Source organism: Periplaneta americana, chromosome 17 (assembly GCF_040183065.1).
Source record: "Periplaneta americana isolate PAMFEO1 chromosome 17, P.americana_PAMFEO1_priV1, whole genome shotgun sequence".
In the NCBI taxonomy this organism is placed as follows: domain Eukaryota; kingdom Metazoa; phylum Arthropoda; class Insecta; order Blattodea; family Blattidae; genus Periplaneta; species Periplaneta americana.
This window is the reverse complement of record NC_091133.1, coordinates 115,883,722-115,903,963: the sequence shown is the minus strand read 5'-3', so window position 1 is coordinate 115,903,963 and position 20,242 is coordinate 115,883,722. Positions and strand designations below refer to the sequence as shown.

Here is a 20,242-nt window from a genome sequence, read left to right as displayed (position 1 = left end):
CGTGAATATGTTAGGAGAAAATTCACAAACGATTAGGGAAAACACGGAAATTTTACTGGAAGCAAGTAAAGCGATCGGTTTGGAAGTAAATCCCGAAAAGACAAAGTATATGATTGTCTCGTGACCAGAATATTGTACGAAATGGAAATATAAAAATTGGAGATTTATCCTTCGAAGAGGTGGAAAAATTCAAATATCTTGGAGCAACAGTAACAAATATAAATGACACTCGGGAGGAAATTAAACGCAGAATAAATATGGGGAATGCGTGTTATTATTCGGTTGAGAAGCTTTTGTCATCCAGTCTGCTGTCCAAAAATCTGAAAGTTAGAATTTATAAAACAGTTCTTCTGTATGGTTGTGAAACTTTGACTCTCACTCTGAGAGAGGAACATAGGTTAAGGGTGTTTGAGAATAAGGTGCTTAGGAAAATATTTGGGGCTAAGCGGGATGAAGTTACAGGAGGATGGAGAAAGTTACACAACACAGAACTGCACGCATTGTATTGTTCACCTGATATAATTAGGAACATTAAATCCAGACGTTTGAGATGGGCAGGGCATGTAGCACGTATGGACGAATCCAGAAATGTATATAGAGTGTTAGTTGGGAGACCGGAGGGAAAAAGACTTTTAGGGAGGCCGAGACGTAGATGGGAGGATAATATTAAAATGGATTTGAGGGAGGTGGGATATGATGATAGAGACTGGATTAATCTTGCTCAGGATAGGGACCGCTGGCGGGCTTATGTGAGGGCGGCAATGAACCTTCGGGTTCCTTAAAAGCCATTTGTAAGTAAGTATAACTACAAAAATGCTATTGGAAAAAAAATATTACAGAGAAACACTGGTCTGGCTAGTTCGTTCCATATTGGCCTTAGAAGGGGAGCTAAGAAGATTTTACCAAATTTACTAGAACAGAAGTTCGTTTGAAAAAGTCCATATAATATAAAAGGGATGGTAGGCGATACCACCCCCGTTATGCGAAATGAAACTGACCAATCAGCAATCAGTCTCTTTCACTGATAGAATTTGAGTCTTCAGTTCAGTAGCACATATTGTCAGCACCAGTTCTTTGTACATAAATTCATTCATTCATTCATTCATAGTGTTCTACCCAAGGCCAGGTCTTTCACTGCAAACCCAGCATTCTTCAGTCTTTCCTATTTTCTGCCGTCCTCTTCTCCTCCGCATATGATGCATATATTTTAATGTCGTCTATCATCTGATACCTTCTTCTGCCACGAACTCTTTTCCTGTTCACCATTCCTTCCAGTGCATCCTTCAGTAGGCAGTTTCTTCTTAATCAGTGACCCGGCCAATTCCTTTTCCTCTTCCTGATCAGTTTCAGCATCATTCTTTCCTCTTCCACTCATTCCTACACAGCTTCGTTTCTTACTCTGTCCATTTCACACGCCCCATCCTTCTCCATATTCACATTTCAAATGCTTCCATTCGCTTCTCTTCACTTCGTCATAATGTCCATGTTTCTGCCCTATACAATGCTACACTTCACACAAAGCACTTCACTAGTAAATTGGAATATTTACTAAAATTAAAATTATTAATTTTATATAACTCCTAAACGTCCTAAATTGGATTTTACATAATAATTTCTGGTAAAGGATATAGTCCGTATTTTAGATCAAAAACATACATTGCAATTTACTCCAAATCGAGTGACTATTTTCTTCTTCTTTTTCTGTATTGAGTAGATTAAGCCAGTGTTTCCTCAACCTTTTCTGTGAATGTAGTACCCCCTTAGGCTTCCAGTATTTTTAAGTACCCCAAAGTAAATATCTAATAGCTAATTTTAAGGTGTAACGACCATTGTGTAAGTTACCACTATACAATTATTATTAACGTACTCGTGTTATTTTTGTAGTAATGCAGGTATCAATGCAATGAATACCAGCATATGAAATGTGAAATATCATGACCAAAAAATCTACCTCTTCAGTTCTAATTACCCCCAAGGATACGTGTACCACTGGCCTAGAAATACTGGACTAAACTAACCAATGAAAGAAGTTATTTTCTAAGATAAATTAATTTTTATGTAAAGAATTTACTGTATTTTACTTTTCCATGCTGACATACCTCCTCGAAACTGGTGGTTACGTAGATACTGAAGTGATTACCGGTCACTAGTCGTAAATCCGCCAAATGACACAGTCTTGCTCAATATAAATAAAATATGCTTTGACTCTAATAATAAACCAATATATTTTGGCAAATTTCTTTTAAATATCGACTTTCGCATGTGAACTAATATTGCAAAAGAATATTTTATGGCGATTTGTATAAATTAGTTAATGCAGCTACTTAAACCGTACAATTTGAACGTCAAACCTTTATGCGCTTAACATTCGAGAAATTTGGTCACAATTTCTGTTAAAACGGTGTCTTCATTAATTACAATAAGCCTTGGATGACTGAAATTATGATGTATTTAAAACAGTAGTTTCGAAACGAGCCAGCCATGGTAAAACATAAAGGTAAAACAAATAAATGTGACTCAATAATAAATTCATTATTATTCGTACACAAATGAGATGATTAATAAATGCGGGGATTATGAAGACAGAAATATTATACGAGACTCGCCTTACCGGCCCTGTGAAGAATGCGAAAGGAATGCATCAACAGTTACTCCAAAGCTGCTTGAAACCACGCCCTTATTCGTCAGCTTACGAACTGATAACATATACAGTACAGTACGATTATTTAGTCCTGACAGTCGCCGGCGATCTGCGCCCGGGTCAGGCGAGTCCATTTAGTTACGCCAAGGGGTGTTTGGGTTATTCACTCGCTTGCCTTGGGAGCGATCGGATGTCATGCATACGGTAGAGCGGTGTGTTTCCAGTACAATTAAGCTGTACTGCATTCTTTTACCGACCGCTCGCCCTTATCTCTACTCCGGAACTCTCTCCACTCCTATTACTTCCCCTTTTTCGCGTCGCTGAGCTGTCAGGACTAAATAATCGATCTGTACAAGTTTCGTAAAAACATTAACTAATCACTATAATTGGTTGGGTCACTGGCTGAGAAGAAACTGCCTACCGAAAGATGCACTGGAACGAATGGTGGACGGAAGAAGAGTTCGGGGCAGAAGAAGGTATGAGATGATAGAGACGTTAAAATATATAGATCATAAGCGGAGACGAAAAGGAAGGCGGAAAATAGAAACAATTGGAGAAAGCTGAGTTTGGAGTGAAAGACCTGCTCTTGGGCAGAACACTATGAATGAATGAATGAATGAATGAATGAATGAATGAATGAATGAATGAATGAATGAATATTGTATTAACACTGCAGTAGCTGAATGGTCGGACCTTTAGCCTGTCCACAACTCTTATCAGTTCCACTGCATCCCCACCCCCTGCTTCCCCTGTGATGTTCCTCTTTGGCCAGGGCTGGTGAGCTCAGTCTCACACTGTACTGTAGTTACTTTAAAATAATATAATTTTATTATAAAGTATGTAACTGTGGTATTAATTTCCAAATTAATTCAATTGATGTGTGAATCGTTTCGACTATCAATTGCATTGTTGTCTTGAGATTAGGCCTTATGGATTGAGGTTAAGTTTTGAAAGTTTTGAAGTGATTAACGGCAAGGCGAATCGTTTCGACTATCAATTACATTGTTGTCTTGAGGTTAGGCCTTATGGATTGAGATTAAGTTTTGAGAGTTTTGAAGTGATTAACGGCAAGGCGAATCGTTTCGACTATCAATTGCATTGTCGTCTTGAGATTAGGCCTTATGGATTGAGATTAAGTTTTGAAAGTTTTGAAGTGATTAACGGCAAGGCGAATCGTTTCGACTATCAATTGCATTGTTGTCTTGAGATTAGGCCTTATGGATTGAGATTAAGTTTTGAGAGTTTTGAAGTGATTAACGGCAAGGCGAATCGTTTCGACTATCAATTGCATTGTTGTCTTGATATTAGGCCTTATGGATTGAGATTAAGTTTTGAAGTGATTAACGGCAAGACGAGTCGTTTCGACTATCAATTGCATTGTTGTCTTGATATTAGGCCTTATGGATTGAGATTAAGTTTTGAAAGTTTTGAAGTGATTAACGGCAAGGCGAATCGTTTCGACTATCAATTGCATTGTTGTCTTGAGATTAGGCCTTATGGATTGAGATTAAGTTTTGAAAGTTTTGAAGTGATTAACGGCAAGGCGTATCGTTTCGACTATCAATTGCATTGTTGTCTTGAGATTAGGCCTTATGGATTGAGATTAAGTTTTGAAAGTTTTGAAGTGATTAACGGCAATGCTCCGCCTTGTCAAATTTAAATTCGGGGAGTATAAATCAGAAATGAAGAGATTTATCAAACTTTCATTTCAAATCCCAAACATCTTCACAGTTCCAGCCATGCTTACTATAACAGTCACGAACAGCATAAACATTTCACACAATTGTAGGGATTCAATTAATCCCCTGTCACCTTTGTGTGCAATCCAGAAAAGGAAAGTGCATCTTAATGCATACTAGGCAATTAATTTCATTTATGTAATCTATACTAATAATAAATCTGTAGCCGAAATTTTTCTGGTAATTTTCGATTTTACGAAAATAATTGGTCCTAACATATATAATTAATCACCCTGGAACCGAAAATCGCTTTTTAGAAATTTTTGTTTGTATGTCTGTCTGTCTGGATGTTTGTTACCTTTTTACGCGATAATGGCTGAACCGATTTATATGAAAATTTGAATATAAATTAAGTTCGTTGTAACTTAGATTTTAGGCTATATGGCATTCAAAATGCTTTATTTAAAAGGGGGTTATAAGGGGGCCTGGATTAAATAAATCGAAATATCTCTCTTATTATTGATTTTCATGAAAAATGTTACATAACAAAAGTTTCTTTAAAAATAATTTCCGATAAGTTTTATTCTACATAAAATTTTGCTAGGACTGATATTTAATGAGATAAATGAATTTTAAAATTACAATAACGACGCCATCTAAGGCGCTGTACTGAAATAAAAACAAATGACTTCGTCTATAAGGGGCCTTGGACAACAACAATTGAAAGCTATTAAACATAGCCTACAGAGAATGTTTCTGTGTTTGTATGAAGTAATATCGGAAGCTAATTAGCCTAATTGTTTAATTATTATTTCACCATTGGAAAGTGTAGTTTCTCTAGATGGACATAATTCTACAATGTTATTACAGTAACTTCTGAAACATATAGCAAGTAATATAAAGTATACACATTAAAACTAAATGATACGTTAATCTTCATTAAACTATGTTTGCATGTAATAACAATTAAGAAACATGTTAAAGGAATTGTCATTACACCAAATGATTGCTCTCTGGACCAAAATGGCCGCATTTTAATTATTTAAATACAATTTAAATTAAGTAACATATTAAAGGATTTATCCTTCTATCAAACACGAATGTTCCCTGGATCAAACGTCCTATTTTAATTATGTAATTACTTTATATTTATTTCTAACGGGTGCAGTGGAGCGCACGGGTACGGCTAGTTCAGGAAAATAAACTATAAGTGTAATATCGTTCGCAACATTTTAAAGGAATTGATTTTGTCAGGGAAACTCGTGAAAATTATGAGAAAGTATATTAATTCACGTGGCACTCGTATTTTAAAATTGTGTAAGATTTCGAATGCTGTGTTATATATTTACCATGCTCTTTTGTAACAAGAATAGATATCTGATTAAAGTTTCCATTTATATAATTGGCTTCCTATTTAAAGGTCAGATTGTGTTGACACTAGTATAGTAAGTTGTTATGGCATGCCCTCAGATTACAGCAGGGAACCGTCTGGAGCGTGGTGCCTATATTTATCACCATCAGGCCTGGCCGCCTTTGAATCCTTTTTATGGCGTATTTCTCTTCATTTCTGTCAGGATCCCGTAGTGTTTGCATTATTTATACCTGTTACGTGATATGGATTTCGCGTGTTTGCGTGTTGCACACACACAAATTAAAATGTGCCACAGTTTAATAGTTTTTGCGATAGTATTGCAAAGTATCGACACGCTCAGGAAACTCGCATTCAATCTAGTTTATTAGAAGATTTTCAGTACGTCAGCGCGTGGAGGTATGCTATGTATTTATTAATTATTTCTGTAAAATGAACTTTGATAGGGATTACATTTTTCTCCAGTTATTTTTATCCAGAATATCAGTTATATTTAACTTCTTGCTGATTTTGTTATCCTGGAAGACAAACTTCCTTTGTTTGAGAATTGGAACGACCGTGTCTTCCCATGCTGTCAACATTATCTTTTAGTTTTGTACTGGTATTACAACACCTTGTAAGCTGATAGTGGAATTTCTCCTCCGTAACCCCCAAAAGAAAGTAAACAGCAAAGACGTGTATATGTGCTTCTTCCGAGTACTAAGATTGTGTTCTTGCGCAGTAGCGCTTCTTGTGACAAAGTGTGTCTCTTGTTCGTGAGCCAGGGCTAGCCGATGTGTTTACATTTCATTGTGAAGAGCGGAGATCTAGGAAGTGTCGTATTTCCATTCTTCCGTGACAGTTCTACTATCAACAGCCTCTGCGTCATCATAGCATGTTGGTTTATCTCTCTGCTTCACTGACAGACATCTTCAGCTTCCAAGTTTTAGCATCCAGCATGGGTCATACGTTTCAGTATTCTGGAAGTAAAAATTCAGCCCGTACGGATTTCTTCGCGTGTTGGATAGATTGCAAGGTCGATTACCCTCCGCAGTACAAGTTCTTGTCGTCATTGGCACCAGTGTTGTGACAACTATCCAAATGCATTTCCTTGTTTGTGTTGCGTCGGCGACTACTGGCAGAACTATGGTCAATATAGACGAAGTGTTTGACCAGACGAGATAGCTTGTTTGCTCCTGGAAATATTGCTGTGCACCGAACTTAGTGTCGTCGCCGTAGCTAAGTCCTCCGCCATGGAATGGTCTATGTCTTCGTCTAGTTCTAGCAGCTGCAAACGAAGTGCGGACAGCGGGCTGAACGCCGTCGGCTGGGTGCCGCCTCCGCGCCCCGGCAACGGCCGCAGACAGAATCGGTCCACGGCTGCTGCGCCGCTCATGCTCGGTCATTTCCCACCACCCAGGAGCTACGGCAGTATTCTACCCTATTACAGATTTATCAGAACTGGAAGCTTCGCCGCTAATAATCAGGTATAACATCTGCATGTTTTTATCGTACAGTACTTAACAAAAGTTTAAGACCATGAGCAAATTTTATATAATTATTTCCTGGTCCTATATTTTTGTTTCTATTTCCCACATGAATATTTTGTCAATTATTTGGACTGTGAGATATCTATCGACGCAAAGAAAGTAAAATTATGACATTTAGTTTTCGAGTTATGATTTTAATGAAATATTTTGTTACTGTAAAAAATGCTACATTTATAATTACGGAATAATTTATTCATGCTAAACCAACATGTTTATTGTAGTGATGATTTTTTTTCAAGCAATTTGAGAAGTGTGAGAACACACTGGCACCAGAAAGAAAAATTAAAAAAAATTTATTTTCGTTTTATAATTTTTTTGCATATTTTTCCAAAATAAGGAAGATAATAATAATAGTAGAAATAACGTTAAGTAAAGGCATTCATAGCTTCACTACGAAATCACGTACTTTCGATTGGCGTAGGTCCTGTTACGTTAGCTTATTCCACAGTGAAGCTATGAATGCCTTTACTTAACGTTATTTCTACTATTATTTTCCTTATTTTGGAAAAATATGCAAAAAATTATAAAACGAAAATAAAATTTTTTAAATTTTTCTTTCTGGTGCCAATGTGTTCTCACACTTCTCAAATTGCTTGAAAAAAAATCATCACTACAATAAACATGTTGGTTTAGCATGAATAAATTATTCCGTAATTATAAATGCAGCATTTTTTACAGTAACAAAATATTTCATTAAAATCATAACTCGAAAACTAAATGTCATAATTTTACTTTTTTTGCGTCGATAGATGTCTCACAGTCCAAATAATTGACAAAATATTCATGAGGGAAATAGAAACAAAAATATAGGACCAGGAAATAATTATATGAAATTTGCTCATGGTCTTAAACTTTTGTTAAGTACTGTATTAGCAAAATACTGAAAATGTACCAAGTAGCGCGGATTTGACGCCGTGTGAAAATTACAGTCGTGAGTAGTAATACTGTTTAACCCTTAGTTGCCTGACGGTACTTAGAAGTACCGTGATTTATTTTGGATACTGGAAGACCTGGAAGAATAATAAACCGCCAGAAATTACGTGCAACCTGATAAATAAAATCCAACAAGGATACTGACAGTACTGTACATAGAAATACGACCTTTTTTAAAATAAAAAAAAATTAAAAAAATTAAAAGTAAAAAAATAAAAAATTTCTGAAACAATTACTGTACGTTTAGAATTCATATTCTAACAACATTCACTAAAGAAAACGGATTTATTTTAATTTTTTCTTATGTCCGGCGACAAAGGGTTAAAGCATGTATGTTTTTCAATTACCGGTGTGGTGTCCCGTGTCTTCAAGTTTAGACCGGCTTTGTACCGATCCCACGTGTTCTTCTTGTCTTAGTACAGTATGAGTTGAGGTCAGATATGAGCTTTTGAATAAGCTCCAACACGCGCAGAAAGAATTAAACCTTTGAAGACTGAAAATATAATTTATATACAGGATGAAACGTATTTCAAACAAAAAAGTTTAATACAATTTTGCTTGCTTTTGCTTCCTTTTAGAGATAAAAAAAAATATTTTATATGAAACATTTCATAGCTTATTTTAATAATAATGATGATGATAATAATAATAATAATAATAATAATAATAATAATAATATAATAATAATATAATAATAATAATTTCTTAGGAAAATATTTGGGGCTAACAGGAATGAAATTACAGAAGAATGGAGAAAGTTACACAACGCAGAACTGCACGCATTGTATTCTTCACCTGACATAATTAGGAACGTTAAATCCAGACGTTTGAGATGGGCAGGACATGTAGCACGTATGGGCGAATCCAGAAATGCATATAGAGTGTTAGTTGGGAGACCGGAGGGAAAAAGACCTTTAGGGAGGCCGAGACGTAGGTGGGAAGATAATATTAAAATGTATTTGAGGGAGGTGGGATATGATGGTAGAGACTGGATTAATCTTGCTCAGGATAGGGACCAATGGCGGGCTTATGTGAGGGCGGCAATGAACCTCCGGGTTCCTTAAAAGCCAGTAAGTAAGGAAGTATAAGACCTTTAAAGCCTACTTTTTAATGCATATATTTCAATTTTTAGTACGACTGACAAGGTGGCAAGAAAATTCCTCGGTCGTGAACCAGGTTGGAAAAGTTTTGAAAGATATGAAGAAAGGGATAACAAAGGGTAATGGTGTTTTCAAAAAAATATTTCTTGAAAAAAAAAAAGTGGAAAAAGACCTCCTCAAGTTTAATCCTGCCGGAATTGGCAAATACATGCCAATCATTATGCCAGTGAGAATTAAGTTTTGATTTCTGTAGAGTGTGGTCGGCAAAGATTACGTCATATAAAATACAGCCCGCAATACAAAGCAAAGAGGAAGGTAGGAGGGGAGGATATCCGAACTGCTTAACGTTGAATGAATAAGTGATGGCGATGGCTAAGGGGAGGGAGATCATGCCTTACCCACCTGTTTTCCTTGTGTATTAAAGGGTTGACTGGAGAGTCGAGAAATGCCTACCACTGCTGTAGGGGGAGGTTTCAGTAAATATTAACACACATGATATGTATTTTTGTGTTAATGTGAAATAAATGTATTTTATGTGCGTTTCTTTTCTGACTTTGGTGAGGAACGTTAAAACACTGTTAAAAATCGAAAAAAAAAAATCAATAAATTGGCACTAAACAAAGATAGTTTGTGAGAATAATAATTTGGTAGCTCTCTGAAACTCGTCTAATATCCAGCTACATTTCGTTCATGATCTAACAGACTGTATCCTGCCACCAGTCCTAGGAATTTGAATTTTAGTTGAATTTCCAAAACGTTGGTACATTGAGAATACGCTCTGATGCAGCAGTTCCCTATTGCCTGCTGTATTAGTGATAATATTGCAAATCACAGAAACCTGCAGAAAAGTATATTCTATTATCCATGTGCTAAAAAGGATAAATGTTCATCTCCCCTCTTGCTTAAAAAAGTCCCTTGTGCAGACACTTGCATTTCCCTATTTCGACTATGCGGACATTTTACTGACTGACCTCTCCAGCGACAACAAAATGAAACTTCAACGTGCTCATAATTTGTGTGTACGTTTTGTAAGCAATGTTCGTAAATATGATCATATTACCCCATCCCTGGAAGCAATAGGTTGGCTTAAACTAGATAAGAAAAGAAATTTACATTCACTTCTCTTTCTCTTCGAAATCTTGAACTCTTCTATTCCTTCGTACCTGTCGTCTCGCTTCACTTACCTTTCTTCCCACCATAATCTGAACACACGCTCTCGTCATGAAACAATACTAACAATACCATCCCATCGCATCTCCTCATACTCATCCTCTTTCACAATAGCCCTGCCAAGACTCTGGAATTCGCTACCTGCTAGCATCAGGGACTGTCGAAATAAAATTGAATTCAAACGAAAACTTACTAGGCACTTGGTCAGTAATTGATTACTTGTAAATAGTTTCTTTAATCTATCACAAAATATTTCAATATTCAGTAATTTCATCACTATACAATTTTGTTATTCTAGATTTAATTTGTAATTCAGTAAATATAAAATATTCTTTGTTTCTCTATGATAAATTATCTAGCTTTAATTATTCAGGTAATCTTTTCGTACTTTGATTTTATTGTAATTGTAAATTTAATACTAATTGTAATATTATTTGTAATTGTAATTGTAAATTTAATACTAATTGTAATTTTATTGTTGATATTGTAGTTGGAATCTCCTGGTAGAGGGGCAGAGAAGGCCTGACGGCCTTATCTCTACCAAGTTAAATAAATAAATACTACTACTAATATTGACAAATTATGAACAGGTAGGAGAATGATGGCAAAAAATGAAAGTAATCGGAAGAAACTTGCCCCAAAACTGCCGCTTCCCACTCTAAATTTATTCCATTTGGATATGGTAGGGTTTTAAATTAGGATTTCCTATCGATGAACTGATCCGCAAATAACTGGGAAAGCGGTACCCTAGCTTCTTAAGTATAACATAGCATTAAGCTACATGCAAGTGCAAATATTTACTGTGACGTTTCGAACCCAATGTGGACAGTATCTTTTATAAATTGAAGTTCTCATTAGGGTTGCCAACCCTCCCTATTTTCCCCTAATTTTTAATATTCTCCCTGCTCCCATATTTTTCTTCTCTTCGAACATTTTTCTCCCTTATTTTTGCATAAGCTAAAAATCATTATTCTAAAAATTTGATTTTGCCGTGAATGATGGTTCTTTTATATGATGAATTTTGTTGTTCAAGAGATGCTTTAAAATATACGGTCGTTTTAGAAGGTGATGCTTGCCAGAAATGGGTTTTAATGCTCACCTGTTTAAAATCAAACAATATCAATATTATAAATTCCAAAACGTGGCTAGTTTGTTCTAAGCATACCAAATATTAATGCTCATACAAAGAGGGTGTTTTATCTCATGAACAATAATTGGACAGATGTTCAAAATAAGAGCACGACAAAATCTATTGAAATCAGAGCTGCAAACTGCAGTCTACTTATGAGGTTAGGTACAGCTTACAGCAGTAAAATTTTTGGAAATATTCAACATTTTTTTCCTCCATTATTATATATTGTACAATAATGAAAATCGGTATGTGTAAAACAATGTTCTTTTGCTATATAGAAAAAAAAATATTTTTGTGATTTAAAAAAAAAATATATATTTTTTTAATTATAAACTTTTTAACTTTTTCATGTTCTCTCTCTTTTATTTTATTAGTGAAACTCATGTTTACAATATCATGCTCATTCAACTACATTCCGTAATAAATATATTTTTTTTATTTTGTGTTATAAGAAAGTACTGATACATGACCATTTTTAAATGAATCTATTTTTTATCAGACAATCTATCAAAGGTTAGAGAAGTGATATTGCATCATATTGTAGATATAACGTGCATAATTAGACACAAAAAATTTCATCACAGAATGTTGGATAGTTTTTGAGTTATATGGGAAATGCTTCATCACTGCACAGTGAACTGAATTTTGAAAAAAAAAATTAAATATATTTTTTTAAATCTTAAAAACATTTTTTTCTATAGCAGAAGTACAGTGTTTTACACATATCAATTTTCATTATTGTACAAGATACAGTTATGGAGGAAAAAAATGTTGAATATTTTAAAAATTTTACTGCTGTAAGCTGTACCTAACCCCTTAAATTATTACACGAAACAAGGTCTGTCTCAAAATACACTTAATTTAAGCCTAGCTGCCGAAGTGTAGAATAAAGTGGTATTTTACTAACTAAACGGAATAATTTGCCAATTTTCTATGTGAAATTTTGTCGATTCCTTAGTCTCTCGTATTTCCGTCAAAAAAAATGGCAACCCTAGTTCCCATTTTGCTACGGATGACGATCCCTTGTGCATGGATATCACTATCAGTGAATGGTGTCTGTTCGGTTTTAGGATATAGATGGAGCAGTTGTTTTTACCAAGCAGTGCTGGTTTGAAAGGTCAAAAAGTAATTTTATCAAAGCAAACGATTACATATTTGTTTATAAAGCGGTGCCCTAGATATCTTCTGAGTTGACTTGTCATATAATCACACTGTTTATTTTTATGCACCAACTTCAAGCACACTTCAGTAAATTTGCCTTCTTAAACATACAGAAGTGTGTCGTTCTCGGTGATCTATTGGTCACCATGTTATCTATTGGATCAGAGGTTCGCCGGTTTAAACCTGGCCGAGGACGATTGATTTTAAAGAGTAATAAAATTTTTAGCATCGCTTTCAATGAGAGGGGAGTGAAGCCGTGGGTTCATGTCGTAGATTTAGGGCACGCTAAACATCCCTGTCTGTTGCCCTTTATAAAGGACTCCAGACGAAATCTGTTGAATTTCGACGTTGAATGACGTCTACAGTTGGAAGCGTCGTTAAAAATGAGGGGCTCACAACCAGAGTGGACCAAATCCACCAGTGATCAGTTTGTAGATTAATACAATCTCGGATGAAGAAAATTTAGATTTATTCATTGCCATAACAAACAAAGACCATAACTCATTTGTTACTCCACAGAGGGCAGCATTTCCTGTGGAAGGTGAAGGTTGCTAAGCGTGAGCCTGGAACTTTAAGACTCAATACACAGCTCCGATGGTCCGACAGTTTTTGACAAACAACAACATGGTGCTTGTGCCTCATGCACCCTGGCTCTGTCGGACTTTTTTTTTGTTTCCACGGATGAAGAAATGTCCGAAAGGAAAGCGATTTAGTGATATGGATGACGTCAAAGAAAACACGCTAACGGCTTTGAACAGTATCCTGCCTCAAGAGTTCCAGCACTGTTTTCAGCGGTGGCAAAAGCGTTGGGACAAGTGCATTAATGCACATGGACAATCCTTTGAAGGGTACTGAAGTACTGTGAATGTAGAGTTCAATAAAAATGCAAAAAAGAAACATTTTGGGTCCTCCCTCGTACAATGATAAAGTCAATCCATATGAAGGAATTAACGTTTAAAAGAATATTCAAGATATGAAGTAAAGTAAATACTGTGTGTATTAATTTAAGTGAAAATTAATGAAGTAATTAATTTAAAAGTATAAAGTAAAGTAGACCCTATGTGCGTTAATATTTATGTAAAAATTAATTAATTCAATAACTAATTAAAAATATAAAATAGCCCCAATGTGGATTAATGTTTAGATGAAAATTAATTTACAACAAATTATTAAGTAATGTACCTATTTTTGAAAAGGGGGACAAAACCAACTGTGGTAACTTTCGAGGAATATCACTTTTGTTGACGTCGTACAAAATTTTGTCCAATATTCTTTTGAGAAGATTAACTCCGTACGTAGATGAAATTATTGGGGATCATCAGTGCGGTTTTAGGCGTAATAGATCGACTATTGATCAGATTTTTTGTATTTGACAGATAATGGAGAAAAAATGGGAGTATAAGGGTACAGTACATCAGTTATTCATAGATTTCAAAAAGGCATATGACTCGGTTAAGAGGGAACTATTATATGATATTCTTATTGAATTTGGTATTCCCAAGACACTAGTAAGATTAATTAAAATGTGTCTCAGTGAAACATACAGCAGAGTCCGTATAGGCCAGTTTCTATCTGATGCTTTTCCAATTCACTGCGGGCTAAAGCAGGGAAATGCACTATCACCTTTACTTTTTTAACTTCGCTTTAGAATATACCATTAGAAAAGTTCAGGATAACAGGCAGTGTTTGGAATTGAACGGGTTACATAAGCTTCTTGTCTATGCGGATGACTTGAATATGTTAGGAGAAAATACACAAACGATTAGGGAAAAACGGAAATTTTACTTGCAGCAAGTAAAGCGATCGGTTTGGAAGTAAATCCCGAAAAGACTAAGTATATGATTATGTCTCGTGACCAGAATATTGTACGAAATGGAAATATAAAAATTGGAGATTTATCCTTCAAAGAGGTGGAAAAATTCAAATATCTTGGAGCAACGGTAACAAATATAAATGACACTCGGGAGGAAATTAAACGCAGGTAAATATGGGAAATGCGTGTTATTATTCGGTTGAGAAGCTCTTATCATCCAGTCTGCTGTCCAAAAATCTGAAAGTTAGAATTTATAAAACAGTTATATTACCGGTTCTTCTGTATGGTTGTGAAACTTGGACTCTCACTCTGAGAGAGGAACATAGGTTAAGGGTGTTTGAGAATAAGGTGCTTAGGAAAATATTTGGGGCTAAGCGGGATGAAGTTACAGGAGAATGGAGAAAGTTACACAACGCAGAACTGCACGCATTGTATTCTTCACCTGACATAATTAGGAACATTAAATCCAGACGTTTGAGATGGGCAGGGCATGTAGCACGTATGGGCGAATCCAGAAATGCATATAGAGTGTTAGTTGGGAGACCGGAGGGAAAAAGACCTTTGGGGAGGCCGAGACGTAGATGGGAGGATAATATTAAAATGGATTTGAGGGAGGTGGGATATGATGATAGAGACTGGATTAATCTTGCAAGGATAGGGACCGATGGCGGGCTTATGTGAGGGCGGCAATGAACCTTCGGGTTCCTTAAAAGCCATTTGTAAGTAAGTAAGTATTAAGTAATGTGAATACTATGTCAATTTATGTTTCAATGGAAATTAATAAATTAATTTAAAGATAGAAAACAATTACAACTAAAAAAATAGAGCTGCACGTGGAGAGTCGAACCCTCGAACTTCCGATTTAAAGACCAGCATTTTAACCACAAGACTATCAGTGACAACAATGAATTAAACTCCCTATATGAAGTATTGCAGCCTGTATATACGTGTTTCAGTGGATGCGCTTAAAATCCTCTGATGACTACTGAATACAAATATTGAAATCATATTTCATTTCTTGGAATATTTCACCATAAAATATGTTGAATCATACTTACATTACGAAGGTAATTTATTTGTTGTTGGCGTCCAATCCTTGCGACTCGAATTTATGAGCTCACTTATTTCTTCTTTCTTTTGTCAGCAGGAAAACGGTACAATTTATAGACTCCATGCCTACTATTATTTGTACAATTTGGAGCCGCACAACCAACCACTGCATAAAATTAATAATACGGTTTAATGTTTAAAACTAAAATGCGTGCACATGTCAGATCTTTTACTTTCCGTATTGTTGTTTCCGCCACACAGACGTCACGTCACGTCACACGCTTGAGATTCAAAATGGCGGATTGGTCTGCTCGGGATAGGTCGTCCCATCTTGATGAAAATAACATTGCTTTAGTTCCACGTCAAATTGCTCTTGTATGCATTAGTGTCAACGATATTCCGAAAAAAATTGGTCCGATAATACTTAAACAAGATATGGCGTACCATACTATCACTGTATGTGTATGTACTGTAATTATTAATTAAGGGTCGAATTCATAGTCGTCACTTTAAAATGAGGAAACACTTAAGTAATGAGCATTTCCTTAGCACTTATTTCAGATCGTATTGCAGAGACGCTACTCATTCATATATGCCCTGAGCATTCCCTTGACATCGAAAGAAATATGGCAACATGGCTAGACGTGAGCGCTTTCCTACATTCAATTGTTAAATCGGCATTATTGTCATACACAAATACATAAGTAAATATATATATTTTTTTATCCAATGCCACCAGGTTGTCTTTTCGACATTTCTGGTCTTCTCTGGCCATGGCTTAGTTGTAACCCACTTCTGAGGTTGGGGCGCCTGGAAGGCGGAGTTACATTACCCCGATGATGTGATAGGATGATTATGATAATGTGGTGCCAGGAGAGGTCTTAAATCTAAACTTAACCTAAATTCCAGACCATGGACGAACACAGGAAAAATTTCTGTGCTCTAACCGGGAATCGAACCCGGGACCTCATGAACTATAGCCAGAAGCTCTGACCACTATACCATGAGGCTGGTCCAGAAGTAAATATTATAGAGCTAAAAATTATACAAGATATATTTTACAGAAAAGAAAGAAGTGAGCTAAGATAACTAGTTATGAAATATGGAGATATCGTCGAAAGTAAAAAAAAAAAAAATTGATAATTGTTCTCTCCAAAAGAAGAAATTGACATGGAACAAAATTGCAGTTGAGTTTAATGCAAACTCCAGAAATATTCCTGTAATAAATCATTTTCATTTATTTTTCAGTTATTTTTATGCTAAACAAAGTGGAAATGATATAATTACGCAAATTTTAACAGCTTATTCCTTGGGTAGAATACAAACAAAAATGCTAATAACACTTTGTTGGGACGTGAATACTTTTCGAAAAAAAAATGCCACTTAAATCTATTTGAAATGGTGCTGAATCTTAAAATCTCAAAGCAACCAATACTTTCAGCAGTGGCGAAATCGGTAAGCCTCATGGTTGTATTGTGAATTGAAATGAGAGACACCATAATATCCACAACAGTGTTCTTGTCGAAATGGTATCTCCTCTTAAATTGTTGGTCATTATGCATCTCTAAAGGGTTTTCCATATCTCTGATATATCTTTTGCTTGCCGAAACTCATTTTCATTTTAATTACAGAACTCAATAAAGTAAATTAAATCATAATCATCATCTACTGTATACCGAATCAGCTGATTACAATGCATATGAGGAAACAAGTAAACTGACCTACCTTATTTGAATAAGTGTTCACTTCAGTGGGATTTATGAATTGTAAATTATTATAAGCAACTGCTTAAGTGTTTTCTTACGATAAGTGTTGACTATGAATTCGGCCCTAAAACTTAATTATGCCATTACCGTAGTTTTTTTTTCAAGAAGTAAAGTAATGTATCAGAACTTCTAGTACAGTTTAAAGAATAGAAAGAGAATATACCGGTGAAGCAAAAAATAAAAAAATAATGAAAAAGATAATAATAGAAAATAAATAAAAATCATGTACAGTCTTAGAAAAAAGTTCTTTTTTTTTTTTTTTTTTCGCACAGATACTTCATAAGTTCCAGAAAGAAGGCAGTGCGTATGATCAGAGGACGAGCGACCTGGTTCACAAGAGAACGACTAGTTGAGATAGTACAATTAGTTTTGTTTTGTTGTATGCGCAATGCCTCCTTTCTGGGACTTCACAAAGTATCTGTGCGACAAAACATTTTTCTAAGACTGTACGTAGTTATGAGTATTAGAATCTAAGCTATGACAAAATAAAATGTATTTATATTTTCACAACTTTCGCATTGCTTAACATTCAATTCCCCTTAAGCTGTTTTTATTCGTACATTCTTAAGAGTTTCATGACTATCTTTAAATTTCATTGAGTGGATTGGTATCCCAACACAGAGAAAATCTAGAGGTGGAGTTACTACCTTTCTCCATCCAATTATGCGATTCTGATCGTGTTGAAAATATATTACAGATAATCGGTTATATTAATTTCAACATAAACTACATTCGTCCAGTTTATATTCCGTGGTCTAGCGGATTGGACCCGACGTTTCTGAGTGCAATCTTGGCAGAGGGTGATGAATTTTCAAGAGCGGGTGATAAAAGTTTTATCACTTTTTATGGATCCCTTGTCGTAGACTTCTGACACATATAAGAACCCTACTCTTGACAGAGGGCCCTACGCAAAATTGTCGCTCATTCCCCTGCCTCGTTGAATTTCGACGGTCATTAATATTTGCAGTTCAAAGAGTCGTTAAATGACGTACTACTGTTACTATTACTATTACCACCGCATTCTCCAAGTAAATTCATTAAGCGTTCCCAATATCTTAAAATTGTGTAATTCAGTAGACATAAGTATGCCTATTCACTATCTAGTCGGACTGTATTCTGACTTGCCATAGGAACATCGCTAATCTTCTATATGTGACTCTGTTACATGTTAATAACGATATGATATGTAACAGGGTTTTTCTATTTCCATATTCTCGCAATGCAGTTGATGTCAAGATCGAAGTTCAATGTAGAGAGACCGTCATTGGTCACACTATCATTCACAAAATACTACTTCGAATATCACGCGTCACATACGTTCTGCTTACGTGTGACCACGTGTTCTGAGATCCAATTGAAAAATCTATCTTTCTTTCTCTCTCTGTCAAGGTTTGACAGTTCAGTCTTGTAAGGATTCCAAAATACACAGAACATTGCTGTGATGTAACCATGAGTCAAGACAGTAGTTACCAAACTGTTGTATGAAGAAAGCTTCCAGTTATGTTCTTTTAGTGTTTTAACGACGCTGTATCAACTAGTAGGTTATTTAGCATCGATGGAATTGGTGATAGCGAGATGGTATTTGTAGAGATGAGGCCGTGGATTCGCCAGGAGTTACCTGATATTCGCATTACAATTGGGTGAAAATCTTGAAAAAAAGCCAATCAGGTAGTCGGCCCAAGCGAGAATCGAACCCACGCCCAAGCACAGCTCCAGATCAGCAGGCAAACGTGTCACCACCTGCGCGAGATGGCTCATATGTGTTCGACTGAATTTGAATTTATGAACCTTTCTTGAATTTAACTTAATTATTATTGTTAATCAGTAGTTTACCTCTGATTGAGATTCTGGCTGATATGTACATATATGAAATAGTAATATACGTTACAAGAGCGGTATGTTGACGTTTTCATGGTCGAGGAAAAGATTGAAAAAGCGAAACGTAGTTGAGCTTTTTTAATTTCCGAGAACATGAAAACAAACATACCGCTCGTGTATCGTACATTATTTTGTGCGAAGATCGTTTATTACATACCTGAAAGACGAATTTCTAATTAGTTGCAATGAAATCTCCATGCTGGTTTCTGTTTAATGACGCCAACTTCGGAACACCAAAATATCTGACTTGAGGCTTTCCCGGCGTTTGATATAGAATAACTCTTCTCGGGTTCTCAGACGTAGAAGACGTCCCTGAAGAAGATGGCAGAGCTAGCCGTCGAAAGCTTGGAAGCTAATCTCCAACTCACCTGGCTGAGAACCCGAGAAGAGTTATTCTATACCAAAATATCTTTCTTCAACTTTGTTGCTGTAAAATGTTTTCTGTGTTTACTATACTCCAGCAGGCCGTGATATACGTCTGTCTTTTTTTTCCCCCCAGTCTATAAATGCGAACTTAAAACAAACGGTAGGGTTATGTAATGATTTATTTTTCATTTTAATATTTTAACAATATTATTTATATAACATATTGCAGTAATAACATCGGCATCTGGAATCTCGTTGATTTTTTCACGGCTTTCTTAATGTTACTTGTATCAGGAATGCAATAAGTTTCGTGGAGTAGTAGAGTTTACTTAATTTTTGCAAATATTTAAAAACTATAATTAACATTGCAATTTACATGAAATTGCAGTGGTAAGTTTCCAATTTATAATTATTACTATGTTAAACGTCTCTAAAAATAATGTTAAAAGCCTAAAGCAGTAAAATGAATGTCGCGCTTAAGCGGTAAGAAGAGGGAAATTGTTATGTGTGTTACGTTGGGAATACTGAATGTGGTATTTCACACTTACCGCATATTGGTTCTGTGCGGAAAACAAGCAAATACGCACGATCTCGCACAAATAAAATTTGAAGCTCGCTTATTGTATAAGTTTCGCTTACAACACACTGCACATGT

The 20,242-nt window shown here is 35.6% G+C and overlaps 1 protein-coding gene across 7 annotated transcripts in view; it reads left to right on the top strand.

Moving 5' to 3' along the window:
• Positions 1-20,242, top strand: part of Arms (Ankyrin repeat-rich membrane spanning) — a 240,880-nt gene that overhangs the window by 47,359 nt on the left and 173,279 nt on the right. The window contains exon 1 of one of the 7 annotated variants that reach the window (XM_069816811.1): positions 5,865-7,155. The exons of the other annotated variants lie outside the window; for them this stretch is intronic. Coding sequence (XP_069672912.1) covers positions 6,922-7,155 — 234 coding nt within the window. The 5' untranslated portion in view covers positions 5,865-6,921. Of the gene's footprint in view, positions 1-5,864; positions 7,156-20,242 lie in introns of those variants that run through there. 7 annotated transcript variants of the gene reach the window in all.